At 59.8% G+C, this 16,744-nt stretch overlaps 1 protein-coding gene across 2 annotated transcripts in view; it reads left to right on the top strand.

The window, feature by feature from the left end:
- CACNG4 (calcium voltage-gated channel auxiliary subunit gamma 4) overlaps window positions 1–9,615 on the top strand; it is a 51,688-nt gene extending 42,073 nt beyond the window's left edge. The window contains exons 3-5 of one of the 2 annotated variants that reach the window (XR_003590592.3): window positions 2,454–2,594; window positions 6,995–8,125; window positions 9,077–9,615. Coding sequence is in view for 1 of the 2 variants with exons in the window: in XM_027973970.3 (XP_027829771.1) it covers window positions 2,454–2,594; window positions 6,995–7,515 (662 nt within the window). In the remaining variant the exon portion in view is untranslated. Of the gene's footprint in view, window positions 1–2,453; window positions 2,595–6,994 lie in introns of both variants that reach the window. The other variant, XM_027973970.3, reaches the window with a different exon arrangement.
- The last annotated feature ends 7,129 nt before the right edge of the window (window positions 9,616–16,744 follow it).

Genomic DNA, 16,744 nt, shown 5'->3' on the forward strand with positions numbered 1-16,744 from the left:
CGCAGCGGAAGGACCCCTGGCCCTTGGCCTGCGCGGGCAACAGAGGCAGGTACAGGCTCCTGCACCGGAGGAGCTGTGAGGCCCGGGCCGCCAGGAAGGAGCTGTGGCTTGACAAAGGGACACAGCCTCCTCAGCCCCGTCCTTGTCCTCAGGAGGAAGCCAGGGCAGTAATGTCTCCAAAGCCAGAGTGAAGGGGCCCCAGTGATCCGGGCCCTGGTGTCAGCCGCCCAAGGCCCAAGGCAGAAGGGAGAAAGGTGGCCGAGGCCCAGGAGCAGCAAACTGAGCCTGTGCTGCCCTCTCACTGCCCACTCACTCCCCGGCCTCAGGCTCACACTGCCCGCAACCCCCCGGGGTGCCCAGGGCCAGGCTCGCACTGCCCGCAACCCCCCGGGGTGCCCAGGGCCAGGCTCGCACTGCCCGCAACCCCCCGGGGTGCCCAGGGCCAGGCTCACACTGCCCGCAAGCCCCCGGGGTGCCCAGGGCTAGGCTCACACTGCCTGCAAGCCCCCTGGGGTGCCTGGCACCAGGCTCACTGCCTACAAGCCCTTTGGGGTACCTGGTGCCAGTCTCACTGCCCACAAGCCCCCTGGGGTGCTCAGGGCCAGTCTCACTGCCCACAAGCCCTCTGGGGTGCCCGGAGCCAGGCTCACTGCCTGCAAGCCCCCCAGGGTGCCCGGGGCCAAGCTCACTGCCTGCAAGCTCCCTGGGGTGCCCGGGGCCAGTCTCACTGGCCACAAGCCCCCCGGGGTGCCCGGCACCAGGCTCACTGCCCACAAGCCCCTCAGGGTGCCCAGGGCCAGGTGTGAGGCTGGGAGCACCCAGAAATGGTTTCCCAAATGAAATGAGGGCACGTCAGCGATGGAAGCTAACAGCCTGAGAAGGAAATGCTTCCTCCACCGTGCGCTGTGGGGAGACCAGTGGGTTCATTGAGGAGCCCAAGGAAGAGAAGGGTGCTGCCTCCAGGACTGTGACCTCGAGTTTTGGTGGAGTGGAGAGGGCAGAGCTGATCTCCATCAAGGGACTGGTGCTCCCCTCAAAAGCTGCAGAAACAACGAGAGCTGGCCCTGAAGTTGAGCTCCAGAGAGCAGATAACTGTAAGCTTAGGAAGCAGTCTAAGGAAGACGTAGGCAGAGGAAGTAGGAAATGTTCCAGGGCAGGCCAAGGCCCTGGGCACTGCGGCCAGCCGGCCTGTGTTCCCTGACTCCCTGCCATTTCTCTCCCGCCAGCCCAACTGGCCTCTGGAGTCCCTGTCCCCCTTGCCTTGGGCCTGGCCCCCCCTTTCCCAGGCTCCGCGTTTTAGGCTCGGTGGAGGGTTTCTGTGCTAACCTCAAAGCGCTGGTGTCGGGGCTGCCAGAGCCCACGGTGTGCCTCTGGGCAGACGCAGATCCTTGCCAGGGCTGGATGTGGCCAGGAGTGGGGTGGCATCAGCCCTGCTCTGTGCAAGACCCGGCCTGCCGCTCGGTTGGCGCCCGCATGTCCAGCGCTCCAGACAAGCGCAGGTGGTGAGGGATGGCCCTCACACGACAGGCAGGCAGGGCGCACAACGGCTCTGGGCCTGGCGGACCCAGGCGACCTTAGAGGCTCCAGACTTCCCCGCCTCCAGCCCCTCGGACCCACCGCAGGACCAAGGCCTTGAGAGGGCCCCGGCCCCCGTGCTGGCAGCGCACGTCAGAGGAGCGTTTCAGAGGCCCACAGGAAACCTCCCCCAGGGCGGCGGCTGCAAGAAGGCTGGGGGTGGGGGCAGTGCGGGAAGAAGAGCCTCATTTGATGCCCCACACAAACCCCTCTCTGTGCAGCAGGGCATGCACTGGTGGGCTTACAAACAGGGAGACAAGCGCTGCCTTCAGAGGCTGAGAGCACCAAACCCCCTCAGCTGGCTCGCGAGGGAGCCCTTCCAGCACTCCAGTCCCATGGGCCGGCCTTTGCACCGGGCTGGGAGGCGAGCTCCGGGCTCTGTTTCCCCCCACCCCTGCCCTTCCTCCCAGCCAGGCCCTCCGGGAGCCGACATAGGGCCAAGTGCTCTGTGTATCTTATTCCACAGATTCTCACACAACCTTGACAAGGCAGCGTATTCTTCTCCTAAGGCTGCCATAATAAACTGCCCCAAAAGAGGAATCTGTGAGGGGTCCTCCCACAGCTTCCCAGTGGCCTCCCTGGGGGCACTGAGGGGCTCTCCTCCTGTCTGGCTGGCAGAAGTGTGACCCACACCCAGGGAAAGGCTAAGAGAGACCCGGGCAGAGGTGACTCCAGGCCACTCGGCACAGGGGGGAGTGACCGTGCCAGGGGCATCACTTGCTGGTCCAGCCTGCCCCCTCACCAGCCACTCCCTCCCTACCTCGGGTCTACGGGGCCAGAGGGGAACCTTCAAGGTCAGGGGGCTCCCCCGTGCCCCCTAGGCGGGCCCGTAAGGAGGGTCGGTCTCACGGCCTCTCCGCCCTGTCTCTGCCGGCCAGGCATCGTGCGTGCCTCCAGCGTCTTCCCCATCCTGAGCACCATCCTGCTCCTGCTGGGCGGGCTCTGCATCGGCGCCGGCAGGTTCTACAGCCGCAAGAACAACATCGTGCTCAGCGCCGGCATCCTCTTCGTGGCCGCAGGTGAGCTGTCCGCTCGGGTCCCTGCTGCACCCAGCGCTCCCCCGGGGGTGGGGGGAGCAGGCAGGCGGACGGTAGGATCCCTGCGGTGACTCACCTCAGCAGTCCAGGGGGGCGGGCAGGGGATGGGGAGCAGAAGCCCAGTGGGTATCAGGCCTCCTTCTGGGGTGATAAAATGATCAGGAACTAGATACAGGTGGTGGTCGTACTAGATGGCATTGAAGTGTGCACTTTAAAGGATTAGTTTTATGTTCTATGAACTCCACCTCAATTAGAAATAATAATAGCTAGTCCAGGTATGAAAATGCCACAAAGGGGTGCCATACAAGCCTGTCTCGGGGGAGCCTGGCTGAGGCGGGGATCAGGGAGGGACTCAGAAGGACTCTCAGAAGCCAGGCCCTGAAGGAGCTGTCCACGTAAAGACAGGTGAAGGGCACACGGCCAGGGAGGGTGCAGCAGCAGAGAAGTCAGCCTGCCTAGGCAGGGTGAGTGAGGAGGCGAGGGGTCAGGGTTAGGGATGAAGCCTCCCCCGCCCATCCTTACTGCCCGCGTCTCCTGGCCGAGAGACACCACTCCCTTCCCGGCGGCTCCACAATGGCTTCACACTCGCTCGTCTGAGCCCGGCTGCAGACAGCACACTGCACGCCCCGACGCTGCAGACGTGGAGAAGACCCCGTCCAGTGGAGAGCCCAGCAGGCCTGAGGTGCTGGTGTGGGCAGCGAGGCCGCGTCTGAGGGGCTCAGCTCAGCCATGACCTCCTCCGGCCTCCAGGAGGCCCCCAGGAGTGAGGAGAACGGTCCAGCCAAGGTCCCAGGGCTGCTTGTTGGAACAGGACACCTGATTTCTTGGCCTAGTTCCAGCAGATCGATGCCAGAAATGTAAGGAAGTGCAGAAACTTCCCTAAATTGTCATCGCAGCTCCTGGCACTGTCCTAACAGTGGTGTTTTCCTTGCAAAGAACCTTTTGTCTTCTACCAGCCTGATGAGGAGGAGCGGCACAGGGGAACAGTGAGCGCGAGGCCCAACTCGGCCCAGGCCCGTCCGCTCCCTGCACCCGGCCGCTGAACCCTGAGTCGGCTGAGGTGCCCAGAGAGAGGCAGTGAGAACGCCAGGCTCCGGCAGCCATGCCTCCTTCCCTGCGCCCACGGGGCCTCGCCAGGTGACTGGCCCATACAGGGCCCAGTGGTCATCCTCACCCCCACTGCCTCCCATGGCTTCTCTTGGAGACAGAAGGTGCCTTTCGCTTCTCTTTCAGAGCTGGGGCCAGCGCAGTTCAGGGTCGGGCTCAGAAGCCCTTGGCCACGGCTCCCGGCTGCCATCTTGTGCTCTTCCTGTGCCCCTACTTCAGGCTCTGTCTCCTTCCAGGGCAGTAACTGCACGCGTGTGTATCTGAGCGTGTGTGTGTGTGTGTGTGTGTGAGGGGGGGTGTGTGTGTGTGTGTGTGTGTGTGGGGGTGTGTGTGTGTGTGTGTGTGTGTGAGGGGGATGTGTGTGTGTGAGGGGTGTGTGTGTGTGAGGGGGGATGTGTGTGTGTGTGAGGGGGGATGTGTGTGTGTGTGAGGGAGGATGTGTGTGTGTGTGTGTGAGGGAGGATGTGTGTGTGAGGGGGGATGTGTGTGTGTGAGGGGGGGTGTGTGTGTGGGGGGGGCGATGTGTCTGTGTGTGTGTGTGTGAGGGAGGAATGTGTGTGTGTGTGAGGGGGGAATGTCTGTGTGTGTGTGTGAGGGGGGATGTGTGTGTGTGTGGGGGGCGATGTGTCTGTGTGTGTGTGTGTGAGGGAGGAATGTGTGTGTGTGTGAGGGGGGATGTGTGTGTGTGTGAGGGGGGATGTGTATGTGGAGCGTGTATATGTGTGTTTATTTCTGAAAGGGAATGTGTGTGTGTGAAGCATGTGTGTGTATCTGAAGAGAAGTGTGTGTGTGTGTGTGTATCTGAGGGGGGATGTGTGTGTGTGTGTGTGTGTGTGAGGGAGGAATGTGTGTGTGTGTGTGAGGGTGTGTGTGTGTGAGGGGGGATGTGTGTGTGTGTGTGTGTGAGGGGGGATGTGTATGTGGAGCGTGTATATGTGTGTTTATTTCTGAAAGGGAATGTGTGTGTGAGAAGCATGTGCGTGTGTGTATCTGAGCAGGGATGTGTGTGTGTGAAGCATGTGTGTGTATCTGAAGAGGAGTGTGTGTGTGTGTGTGTGTGTGTGTGTATCTGAGTGGGGATGTGTGTGTGTGGAGCATATGTGTGTGTGAGGGGGGATGTGTGTGTGTGTGTGTGTGAGGGGGCATGTGTGTGTGTGAGGGGGGATGTGTGTGTGTGGGGGGGCGATGTGTGTGTGTGTGTGTGTGAGGGAGGAATGTGTGTGTGTGTGTGAGGGTGTGTGTGTGTGAGGGGGGATGTGTGTGTGTGTGTGAGGGGGGATGTGTGTGTGTGTGGGGGGCGATGTGTCTGTGTGTGTGTGTGTGAGGGAGGAATGTGTGTGTGTGTGTGAGGGAGGAATGTGTGTGTGTGTGTGAGGGGGGATGTGTGTGTGTGTGTGTGTGAGGGGGGATGTGTGTGGGGGGGCGATGTGTGTGTGTGTGTGTGTGTGAGGGAGGAATGTGTGTGTGTGTGTGAGGGGGGATGTGTGTGTGTGTGTCTGAGGGGGGATGTGTATGTGGAGCGTGTATATGTGTGTTTATTTCTGAAAGGGAATGTGTGTGTGTGAAGCATGTGTGTGTATCTGAAGAGGAGTGTGTGTGTGTGTGTGTGTGTGTGTGTATCTGAGTGGGGATGTGTGTGTGTGTGGAGCATATGTGTGTGTCTGAGGAGGAATGTGTGTGTGTGAGGAGCATGTGTATGTATGTGTGTCTGAGGGTGTGTGTGTGTGTGTATAGCATGTGGGGTGTGTGTGTGTGTGTGTGTATGGGTGTACACCCATGTTGGGAAGCAGAGCCTGTGTTTAGGTCTCCTCAGAAGTCGGCGCCTCTTCTCCTCACCATGGCCCAGGACAGGGAGGAGGCAGGAGGGCATGAACCTTCTGCCTCCTCCTTGAAGCAGTCAGGTTTCTCAAGGTTGGGCCCTAAAGAAGTCCCTGCTGCGGCGTTTGAACACTGTCCCCTCTCCTTCGCCGAGGACGAAGGAAAGACTCCCACGAACACAAGTGCCAGGTGCTCTGTAGGCCGGCCTATCACCCCAGCCCCTGAGGAGGCCGGCGGTGGCCAGGTGGCTTTCCTGAAGTCACACACTGCCAAAGTCATGGCTGAGCCCAGGGCTGTCGGCCTCAAAAGCGAGGTGCCCTCGGCCTGTGCCCCCAGGAGGAACCGCTTCAAAGGCATCTCCAGATGCTGCTAGTCACCAGAGGGCCCGCAGAGACGGAGTCCCGAGACAGTCAGCTGAAAACACAGGTCCTGCCAGAGTGGAGAGGACAGGCAGCCACAAAGAACAAGGGCCACGGCAGGCAAGAAGGGGATTCTCGTCCATTCCCGTTTATCCCCAGGATCCTGGGCTCTGACTGTGGGCACAGAGTCACGTGCAGGGGCCAGCAGCGAGGTGAGACAGGCCCATGAATAATTCCAGGTGGACAATGATCCTCAGGACAAGTAAGGTCCAAAGGCTGGGAGAGGAAGAAGAGGACTGCCCTGTCAGGGCCCCGCCTCCTGGGGGAACTGTTAAGTGAAAAGGCAAGGGGCCAAAGAGTATTCTGCAAAGAAAAAAATGGAAGAGAGAGACAGAGAGGGAAGAAGGACTGACTATGGATATAGAAAGGACAGAAGAAACAAGACAATAGCTGCCTTCAGGGGAGGAACTGGGTAGCTCAGAGCCTGTGTTTTATTATTCACCAAAACTGTACTTTATTACTCATTCAAAATTAACTACTTTTACGGAGAAGGCGATGGCACCCCACTCCAGTACTCTTGCCTGGAAACTCCCATGGACGGAGGAGCCTGGTGGGCTGCAGTCCATGGGGTCTCGAAGAGTCGGACACGACTGAGCGACTTCACTTTCACTTTTCATTTTCATGCATTGGAGAAGGAAATGGCCACCCACTCCAGTGCTCTTGCCTGGAGAATCCTAGGGACCGGGGAGCCTGGTGGGCTGCCGTCTATGGGGTCACACAGAGTCGGACACGACTGAAGTGACTTAGCAGCAGCCCCAGCACTTAAAAATTAGCAACCAGAACAAAGACATACCACACAGGGGAGTGGCCACCTGCACCTTGCTCCGCCCATAGCACTTACCCCGCCCACCTATCCTTGCTCCGCCTACCTGCCCCGCCCACCAGCCCCTGCTCCGCCCATCTCCCTGCCCCACACACCAGCCCATGCCCCGTCCACCAATCCCTGTTCCGCCCACTTGCCCCGCCCTCCTCTCCTCACCCCGCCCCCGCTGAGGGTCTAACCTCTCGCTCCCGCCCCCTCTCCGGATCCGCTTTCAGGCCTCAGTAATATCATCGGCATCATCGTCTACATTTCCAGCAACACGGGCGACCCCAGTGACAAGCGCGACGAAGACAAAAAAAACCATTACAACTATGGCTGGTCTTTTTACTTCGGAGCCCTGTCGTTCATTGTGGCCGAGACCGTGGGCGTCCTGGCGGTAAACATTTACATTGAGAAGAACAAGGAGCTGCGGTTTAAGACCAGACGTGAGTTCCTCAAGGCCCCCTCCTCGTCGCCCTACGCCAGGATGCCGAGCTACCGGTACCGGCGCCGGCGCTCGCGGTCCAGCTCCAGGTCCACGGAGGCCTCGCCTTCCAGGGATGCGTCGCCGGTGGGGCTGAAGATCACCGGGGCCATCCCCATGGGCGAGCTGTCCATGTACACGCTGTCCAGGGAGCCCCTCAAGGTGACCACGGCCTCCAGCTACAGCCCGGACCAGGATGCTGGCTTCCTGCAGGTGCACGGCTTCTTCCAGCAGGACCTCAGCATGCTGAGCCGGAGGACCACGCCCGTGTGAGCCCTGCCCGGCCTGTCCGTGCCAGCCTCTCCCCAGATCGGCTGCCTGGACCCCCCGGGGCCTCTGATCCCCCCACCTAGGACGGACCGAGGACAGACTAAAGCCAAACCCCACCCTCCCGGGTCCCCAAATGCTTGGAGGGCTGGCTTAGAGCAAAGCCCCGGGGAAACAGGAACTGGAAGCAAAATGGCTGACTTTATCCCCAAATGTTGCGTTTGATGCCGGGGGTCCCAAAAGCTCCCAGGAGGCCCCAGAGCACTCCGGAGGCAGCATGGCTGAACCCACCTGGGAAACAAAACCGAGCCATTATCTCCTCTTGGGACCAAATCCTGCCTGAAGAGCAGCGTTCCGGGCCCCCCTCCCTGCCCAGCGTCCTGGCCCCCTGGAGCCTTTGGTCGCTGGCCAGCTGCTTTTGGACGTGAGGTTCCCGTGTCTGTGAGCCAGAGGCGAGGGAGCTGAAGCTTGTCCCTGCCTCTCTGTCTGTCTGTCTGTCTGTCTCTGGCAGCCGCCAGCTGTTGAGATGGCCGCGATCCTAAGGACAGAGCCTGTGACCACCTGGTGCTTTGGCCTTTGTGCTGCCCTCGGCCTGGGGTCTCCGAGGCCTGTGGAGGTATCTGAAGGTGGGGGGCTGGGCGTAAGTTAAAGGCTTTCCTCTTCACTTCTGGAGGTTTCTGCTCACAGAAAGGGTAGAATACGCTAACTGTACTTCAGAGTCTGGAAGGTTCTACGGTCAGAGGAAAGGTGGCTGAGCGGCCTCTTACTGTGTCCCTTCCCACCCCTGCCCGCTGGCCTGAGGAGCAGCACTGTCCCTCCTAGGGGTCATGCTGGGAGGGATAGACCCTCCTCCCAGGGGTTGGCAACAGGAGCCTGGACTTTGTGCAAGAAGGGGAGACCCGAGGGTGAACAGAGAGGAAAAGCCCCATTTCCCAGGTGGCCACTCATCAGAAAAGCCAGGACACTCATTCCCTCTTGAAAAGCAGCAGCAGCCCCTGCCCGCCCCCCCCACAACTCGCTCACTCTGCCACCACCCGAAAGCGTCGGTGAGGAAGTGGGGGAGCAGCACTGAGTGGACGTCCTGGCCCCAGGAAGGGAGGCTGGCAGGTTCCACGGCTGGTGTTTTTCTAGCAGTTTCTCCCCTAGAAGCGAGCAGAGAACCTGGAAGCCTGTCGGTCTCAGAGGATCGCTTTCTGGAGCCAACCCTCTTTTATACAAATGTGGGCTTTCTAACGACAAACCCTTTCTTACTTTTTGAAACTTGGCGATGGCTCTAGAGCAGTTGCCGTGATCCCAGTAGCTGTCGTACTTAGAAGTGACGAGCAAACTCTTACCTCAGCCACCTGCTCATGGACCCCCGGGGTGGACTAGGCCCAGGAGTTCAGTCCGGGTCACAGTCACTGCTCTCCTCTGCCGCCCCAGAGGGTGCCCCACCTGGCCCGCCCCGGTGGCTGCGTGCCAGGGCCCCTCCGCTTGCTCGAAACCCTTCCCCGTGTCAAGGTTGGCTCTGTGTGCTCCGTCCAAGCATGTGCGGCCGGCCCCCACCCTGTCCCTCCTCCTTCTCCAGGCCCTGACACCATCTCACCAGGCTGGAAGGACGGGGCGAGATCTGGGGGCCCGTCCCCCAGCAAGGTCACCTCGAAAAGCAGGCAGCCTTGTCCTTCCTTCCATGTCGGCCACTTCCTCCTGCCTTCCTGGGAGCATCCATCATCTCATGGAGAAAGCTGTGTTCCAATGAATCCTACCTCTCACCCTGTCCCAGCAGAGAACATGGGGCCCACTCTCGGGACCAGGAAAGGGATCAGAGGGACAGAGAGCAGGGAGCAGAACACCTCAGCGCCTCTGGTCGTCACAGCCTTTCTCCCCCTTCCCCCCCCCGCCGCCACCCCTGCCCGGGCGCCAGTCACCCCCCATTGAAGCCCGCCCATCCCTGTGCCCAGGGGCTCTGGGCGGCCCGTGCCTGTCCCCCCAACGCCCCGTGCCCTCCACCCTTCCATCCTGCCCTTGTGTCTCGCCAGTTACACACCTGTGAATCCTGTACTTACTACTGGTTTGGGGTTGTTAGTTCTGTCTTTTTTTTAATTAAATAAAAACATTTTTAAAACATTCTCCTCTTGATGTTGGGCGGGGAGGGCAAGAGCTCCCTTCAAGTCCTTGTGGGCAGTCAGTGTCCTTGGGTCTGGGAGACCCCTGAAAAGAAGGGGAGAGCAGGGTGGATCCTGTGCTGGCCAAGGCCAGTTTCTCTGCTTCTTGTCCGGGCCACCGGCCACCTCTCTGTCCCCACCAGCTGGGTCTAGGCTCCTGGGTGGGTCCATGGAGCTGCCTGTTCACAGAAGAGGGGCAGGCCACCCTTGTGTGATGTGGACATCTGAGAGCTGAGCAAGCCAGGTCCATCTTCAGAACCTGCAGCATACGTCCGGCCAGAGAGAGCCACAGCTTTAGGGGCGCTAAGCTGCCTGTTGGGCTTCTGACAAGTCCAGTAACCAACCTCCTTTCCCCTTCAGATTCCTGAATGAATGAGAAATAGAGGATTACTGTCCCCAGGTGTGAGGTTTATGCCTAGAGGAGCTGGACAGGAGGATGTGACTCCAACCACAGGCCAAATGGGAAAAGGGACGCGAGGGGCCCTCTGACGAGGACGCCGCACCTGCCAGCCCATCGGGATAACGCCAGGCCTGTGCCTCCAGGTGGGCGCTGGCAGGAGAACCCGCAGCAGTGCCTCCCCGCCCCACCGGAGCCCTGGCGCCCCCGCTTCCAGTCACACCCGCCTTTCTGGACGGATTCCGTGAGTCTCCCTCCCAGGACCTGTGGCCTTCTCTGGTCTCTCGGAGCCGAGATGCACAAGCCTCTCAAGCCTCCTTCACGAGAAGGCCGCTGTCGTGGCCCCCGCATCCTGGCCCATGCGGCCGCAGGAAACTCCCCTGGCCTGTCTGAGCATTCAGCCCTGGCCTTTTAACCCTTTTTCCTCCTGCCCGAGATGGGCCCCCGGAGAAACTGATGTTCCCAGATGCGCCAGGCTGACGGGTCCTGTGGTGGGGGACCTGCCCCTCCACGGACCCGGCTGAGCTCCGGGCTTGCAGCTCCAAGCTGGAGCCAAGCCACCCCGCATCAGCGCCAGGTGCCAACAGTTCTGTTTATTCTTAGCCCTGAGGAAACTCTGGCTCAGCACAAGCTCTGCAGCCATCCTGGGCAGACGCCCGTGCGGTCCGCATTTAGTGACACGCTATGGCCTCCGTCCAGTGTGGGGCTCTCGCCGTCGTGCGTTTCAGTTCAGCTACAGATTCGGCCTCCATCACCTGCAGGGCGAGATCTGAGGGAACGGATGTAGAAGCAGGAATTCTAGGGCCCAGACCCCTCCTCCAGCCCCACCTCACCCTGCCCCCGTACCACTCAGACTAACGACATGGCCAGCCGCCCTGAGTGCAGAGTGGCTTAATCAACGCAAGTGTATCTCTCATTCATGAAGTTCCATCAGTGGGGTAGGTGGGAGACGCTCTGCTCCCAACGGTCAGTCACGGGCTCAGAGCCCCACGCTGTGTAGAGTCTGCCATCTTACAACACGAGCGTCTAAGGTCGCCCTTGGCGTTGACCTCCAGTGGGCAGATGGAGAAGGGAAAGAGCAGGTGAGCTTGAGTAGAGGGTGCTGTGGGAAGTTGTAATGGACCGGGAAGCTGTGGCCCCCCCTTCTGCCCACATGCCCCCTTCTGCCTGCTGCCCAGAGCTCAGGGGCACAGTCACGGCTGAGAGCCAGGGAAGAGGGGATGTGCAGTGTAGCCCAGGCGGGAAGGAGTGTCGCTTGGGGCACAGCTGGCCACTCTCAGCTCTGGGTCTGTGTCTGGGCCCCTCCCTCTTTTGCCTCCCCCTCCTCAATCTTCCTGGGAGTGCCTGCTTGGAGCTGACCCCTTTACGAGGACTGCATTCCCCGCTGTGCGTCCTGAGTCTCTCCCTCAGCTCCAGAGTTGAAGTCTGGCCTCTTCTCTGCTCTGGATGCCACATCTGTAAAATGGGTCCAGCAACCCTCTTCCTGGGTTAGACGAGCAGGCTCAAGCTCAAGCCTTGACCCAAACAAGAACCGCAGAATTACTGGATGCCAGGACCAGCATGTGAAAGTGAAAGTCGCTCAGTCGTGTCCGACGCTTTGCAACCCCATAAACTATAGCCCACCAGGCTCCTCTGTTCATGGGGTTCTCCAGGCAAGAATACTAGAGTGGGTTGCCATTCCCTTCTCCAGGGGATCTTTCCAACTCAGGGATCCAATCCAGGTCTCCCACTTTGCAGGCGGATTCTTCACCATCTGAGCCATCAGAGAAGCCCAAGGATACTGGAGTGGGTAGCCTGTCCCTTCTCCAGGGGGTCCTCTCAACCCAGGGATGGAACTGGGGTCTCCTGCATTGCAGGTGGATTATTTACCAGTTGAGCCAACAGGGAAGCCCAGAACCAGCACGGACAGCAGGCATTCAAGAGTTCCCTCATTCAATGTGCTCATCATAGAAGAGAGAGCAGGTCCAAAGAAGGAGGTGAGGGTGGTGGAAGGAGTAACGAAAGGAAGGAATGTTTCTGAGGATTTCCATGACAAACCCAAAGGGAGGCTGCACTTGCCTGGCGGTTCTCGAGTGGGGCTTCTTTACTTCCGCGACAAGTGTCTAGAGACATTCCCGGCCGTCAGGACTGGGAAGGTGTGCTGCTGAGAAGGCGGGTGGAGGCCAAGGGTGGTTCAGCCGCTCAGTCGTGTCCCACTCTTGCAGCTCCATGGATTAGAGCCTGCCAGGCTTCTCTGTGGGATTTCCAGTGGCAAGGACACTGGAGTGGGTGCCATTTCCCTTCTCCAGACTAAGGGTGCTGCTGCTAAACATCCTACGGGGCAAGCCCCTCCCCCACTCCCAAGAATGATCTGGTCCAAAATGTCAGTGATTCCCAGCCTGGGTGTTTTGGGGAGGGAAACTGAGACCCAGAAAGTGTGAAGATCACACAGAGCATTTTTGGCACTTGCGTATAGGCTGTGGACGTACTTGGAACCTCACTCATTTATGCTTGGTGTCTCCTTCCCTGCAGTCTTGAAAACAGAAGTCAGGGGAGAAGGAAAGGCTTCCCTCCGGGGCTGTTGGGAGAAGGGACAGACTTCCCCTTCTGCAAACATCCGTAAACTCCCCCTTGAAGGGAGCTTTCAGGAGTGTCTGTTGACTAAGGAAACCACACTCAAGGAATTCCCCAGAAGGAACCGGTCCACGAGAGTCCTGGGAGGCAGTGCTCTGAGAGCCTGGCCACAACAGTCTGTGTCCAGCACACTCTGGTTTGGGAGAAACCTGTCATCCGGCCCATCCAGGCACCGTCACCCCTGCCTCAGTGGTCCCTGGGAAGATGCTTTCTCTGCAGACCCTGTGACCCCCCAGCCCCACGAGGACTTCCCAGTTCCACACAGGTGATAACTGCAAGGGGAGGGTCCTGGCCTGGGTCCCCAGCATGGAGTTGAAAAGAAGGCAGGCCTGCGGAAAGGAGACGCTGGGGGTGGGGGTGGGGCCTCCCTGCAGGGAACTCAGAGCCAGCACGTGACCCCCTGCACTGGTTCCCAATATAGCACAGGCCGCCTGCCTGGCCATCCGCCCCACCCTGGAGCTGGGGGGGAGGGGGAGGGGAGCAGGGACCGAGGAGGCCTCTGAAGCCAGAGCAGAGCGGGGCAGACACGCCTGATGCAGATAGTTTTAAACTTGCAGCTTCCAATAAAACTGCCTCAGGCGTGGAGGTCTGCAATCAGAGGGTGATGGGCCCACCTGCTCACACTCACAACTGCAGGAGAATGGGGCTGGAGGGACCTGGGGTCCTGATCTTTGTCCCCTGATAAGAGCCCTCAGGGATACATTAACCCCCATGGGATCTCCCCTGATGCCGGGAAAGACTGAAGGCTGGAGGAGAAGGGAACGACGGCGGATGAGACGGTTGGATGGCGTCACCGACTCAGTGGACATGAATTTGAGCAAACTCCAGGAGATGCTGAAGGACAGGGGAGCCCTGGGCCACAAAGAGTCAGACACAACTGAGTCACGGAATGACAAGATCTCCGGAACCCACTAACCCCACCGCAAATAGTCAGTGCTTTTTAAAACGAATACTCCTCACATTTTTCTCATTCTAAGAGTATTATACTTTACCTTTAAAAAAAATCTGCAAAACACAGAAAAGTTAAAGAAGGAAACAGTACCAACCAAAAGCCCAGCACCTGAGAGGTCAGCTGAGGTCAGCACCACTGAGAGGTCGCTGCCCCCGATTGTGTGTGGGTTAGTCCCCGTTCACTGCCCCCATGAGCATCTTCCCACATCTTTAATTTAGATTATTCCTTGAAAACATAACCTTTCATGGCCAAATCACCCAGACATCCCACCTCTTCCCTAACTGATGCCAGATTCAGTCCCTGAATCCTGAACGGCGTCAGGATGGAATCGAAGTGCTGGGATGTTCAGGCTAGCTTTGGTTAGGATCTGGTGACTTCTCTGGGATTCTCCGAGCAGGAAGGAACGTGGGGATCCCAGAGGTGGCAGAGCATCACCCCCACAGCTCTTCCGGCTCCCAGCTGGAAGCCTGCCGAGGTCGAGGGGAGAGGAGGCAGAGTCCACTTGCTGATGGGGGACGACTGGTCCTGGAGGCCGTGGGGGCAGGATTAGGCTGCGGCATTTGGAGAAGACACTCCGGCCCCGGCCTCTCCAGGACCCTCCCTGCCTCCAGCCTTCGTCTCCACCCGCCAGCCCCCTCCCATCCTCTGTCTCTGCTGAGCCCTCTGGAACCACCTGCATTTTGAAAGCCCCGCACTGAGGTCTCTGTCCACCTCCTTGGACAGACGGAACCTTTCCTCCCCCAAGGACTCCCGTTTCCCCAGCCCTCCTGGTAGGAGCCGTCCATCCTCCTGCCGGGGCCCCTGCCAGACTGCCCGGCCCCTCCTCAGTCCCAGGAGGTGCAGGGCTGGGAAGGGTGAGAGGGGGCCTCAGGGTCCAGAGGAAGCCAGGGCAGAGACACCTGTTTTAAAGTTTGCAACTCCTGACAAAACCCAGGAGCAGAGGCCCCCAGAGGCGGTTCTGCGCTCATGTCCCTGGACCCGTGACCGCAGGAGGTGAGCGGTGACTCCCCTCTCCCCGCCCTCCTGGGGAAGAGCCTTCTCCGAGGCCTGGGGAGGCCCTCCTGAACCCTTCCTCAGCACTGACACCTCCTGAACGCCCTCCTGCGCACCGCTTCACGTCATCTCAGGCTTCTCCTTGGGCGAGAAGCCCTCCTCCGCACCCCAGGCCCTGCCACATCAGTGGCCAGTGGCCGACCATCGACTCCTGGCCTCGCGGCTCCCCTGTAGTGACCTTCTCACATCCAAGTGCCTCCCCTCCGTCACGCTGACTGTCCCCCCGCTGCGGTCTTCAGGGCCCTCTTCCTCTCCGGGCATAGCTTCCAGTGCCCCCAGTGCCTCGCACCACGCAGTACGCCTGCCCTGCAACCTCATCAAGCCCTCCAGGGCTTGACCTCATCATCGTGACCTTGCTGTGTCCCAGGGCGACCCCAACCATGAGCTAACTGCCCCAAGCAGCCCAGACCCGCACACCGTCCGCTGCTGCCTTCAGCCCCCTCGGCCTCGACCTTCCAGTTTCCCTTCTCCCATCTCCCCTGCATCCCCACACCCGAACTTCTAGGTGAAGCCAGAGAAAGTCAAATTCCAAGCCAGGGCCTGCAGCGGGCAGAGCAGTGGCCCCACAGACATCCGAGCCGGACACCCAGAGCCTGACTGTTCATGGCAAAAGGGACGATGCGGTGTGATTAAACTGCAGATCCTGAGATGAGGAGATGGTCCTGGATTATCTGGGTGGACCCCTCGTAACCACAAGGGTCTACTTAAGGGCAAGAGGGCAGCTGGAGAGTCAGAGAAGGGGGACGGGATGATGGGAGCTGGTCAGGCGACAGGCTCTCTGACTCAGGTGGAGGAGACGGGGACACCTGGATGGAGGGAGGCCGTCTGTGACTCCCAGGCTGGACCAGGGGCAGTACGCCCGTGGCTGCAGAAGGTTCCGGGCGCACGATGCAGGGAGGCAGAGGACGCGGCAAAAAGAGGTTGAGACCAGCTGGACGACACACACCCAAGGCCATCTCTCAGCCTGATTGAGACTTAGCTCAAAATCAGATCGACACGTTTCTGAGGAAGGTTCACTGGGCCCCCACACAGGTGTGCCTCAGCCCCGGCTCCACGCGAGGCCCACCCCTCAGAGGTATTTTCCTTGCTGTGACTATGTCTGGTTCTTCTTGGGACAAGTGGATGCTGGTTCATCTGGACGAGTCAAACATGGACAACTCCCGGTGAGCTGAGCAGGGCATCTCCACCTTGAAGACTGTGGTAGGAATGCCAGTCTTCCTCGTGGACTAGGTCACAGGGGTGGTGACGGTGCCTCCCTCCCTCCTGGGGTGCCCCTCAGCACCTGGAAGCAAACGTGCCACTTGCCCAAGCCGTGCTGGGCCTGCCCGGCTGTCTTCTTATGCCCACGTCCTCTGGGTCGCCTAGTGGAGTCGGTTATTTGAGCTCTGTACCCTTCTTTCAGTCCATCTGTCCATCCCCTCAGCCACCCGTCCTTCAGCAAACACTTATGAAGACCCAACGCTGGGCTCCATTCAGGGAGTTCTCTGAGGGAACCCAGAACGAGCACAGAAGACGGTTCTGTGTCTCTACCCTCTAGAAGCTTACAGCCCATCGGGGAAAGCTGACCCACCGGCAGTCTACAGATGATAATAGCAAAACCCTCCTGAACCCGGTGCCTAACGTCGATATATTCGCTGGGGCTGCCGTGACAGAAAGGGCTTCCCTGGTGGCTGACAGTAAGGAACCTGCCTGCAATGTAGGAGACCTGGGCTCAATCCCTGGGTCAGGAAGAAAGACCACAGACGGGGTGACCTGAACGGCAGCGTGTGTCCTCTCACAGCTCCGGGGGCCGGGAGCCCGGCTCACAGCACCAGCGCGGCGTGTTCTGAGACGCGCTCTCCTCCTCGTCTTCTCGGGACGTCCTCCCGTGGCCGAGACGAAGACAAAGGAAGCTCTCCCCTCTCTCCTGGTAACGGTGCCGGCTCAGCTCCCAAGGCCCTGCTCCGAACGCCGTCAAGGCAGGGGTCGGGCCTCGTCACCGGCATCTAAGGGGACCTAGTTCAGTCCATGGCACCTCCCTCGGGCTGACCTGCTGAAGTGTGTTATCTCAAACCCTAGAGGAGGGGCAGTCAGAGG

Source organism: Ovis aries, chromosome 11 (genome assembly GCF_016772045.2).
Source record: "Ovis aries strain OAR_USU_Benz2616 breed Rambouillet chromosome 11, ARS-UI_Ramb_v3.0, whole genome shotgun sequence".
In the NCBI taxonomy this organism is placed as follows: Eukaryota; Metazoa; Chordata; class Mammalia; order Artiodactyla; family Bovidae; genus Ovis; species Ovis aries.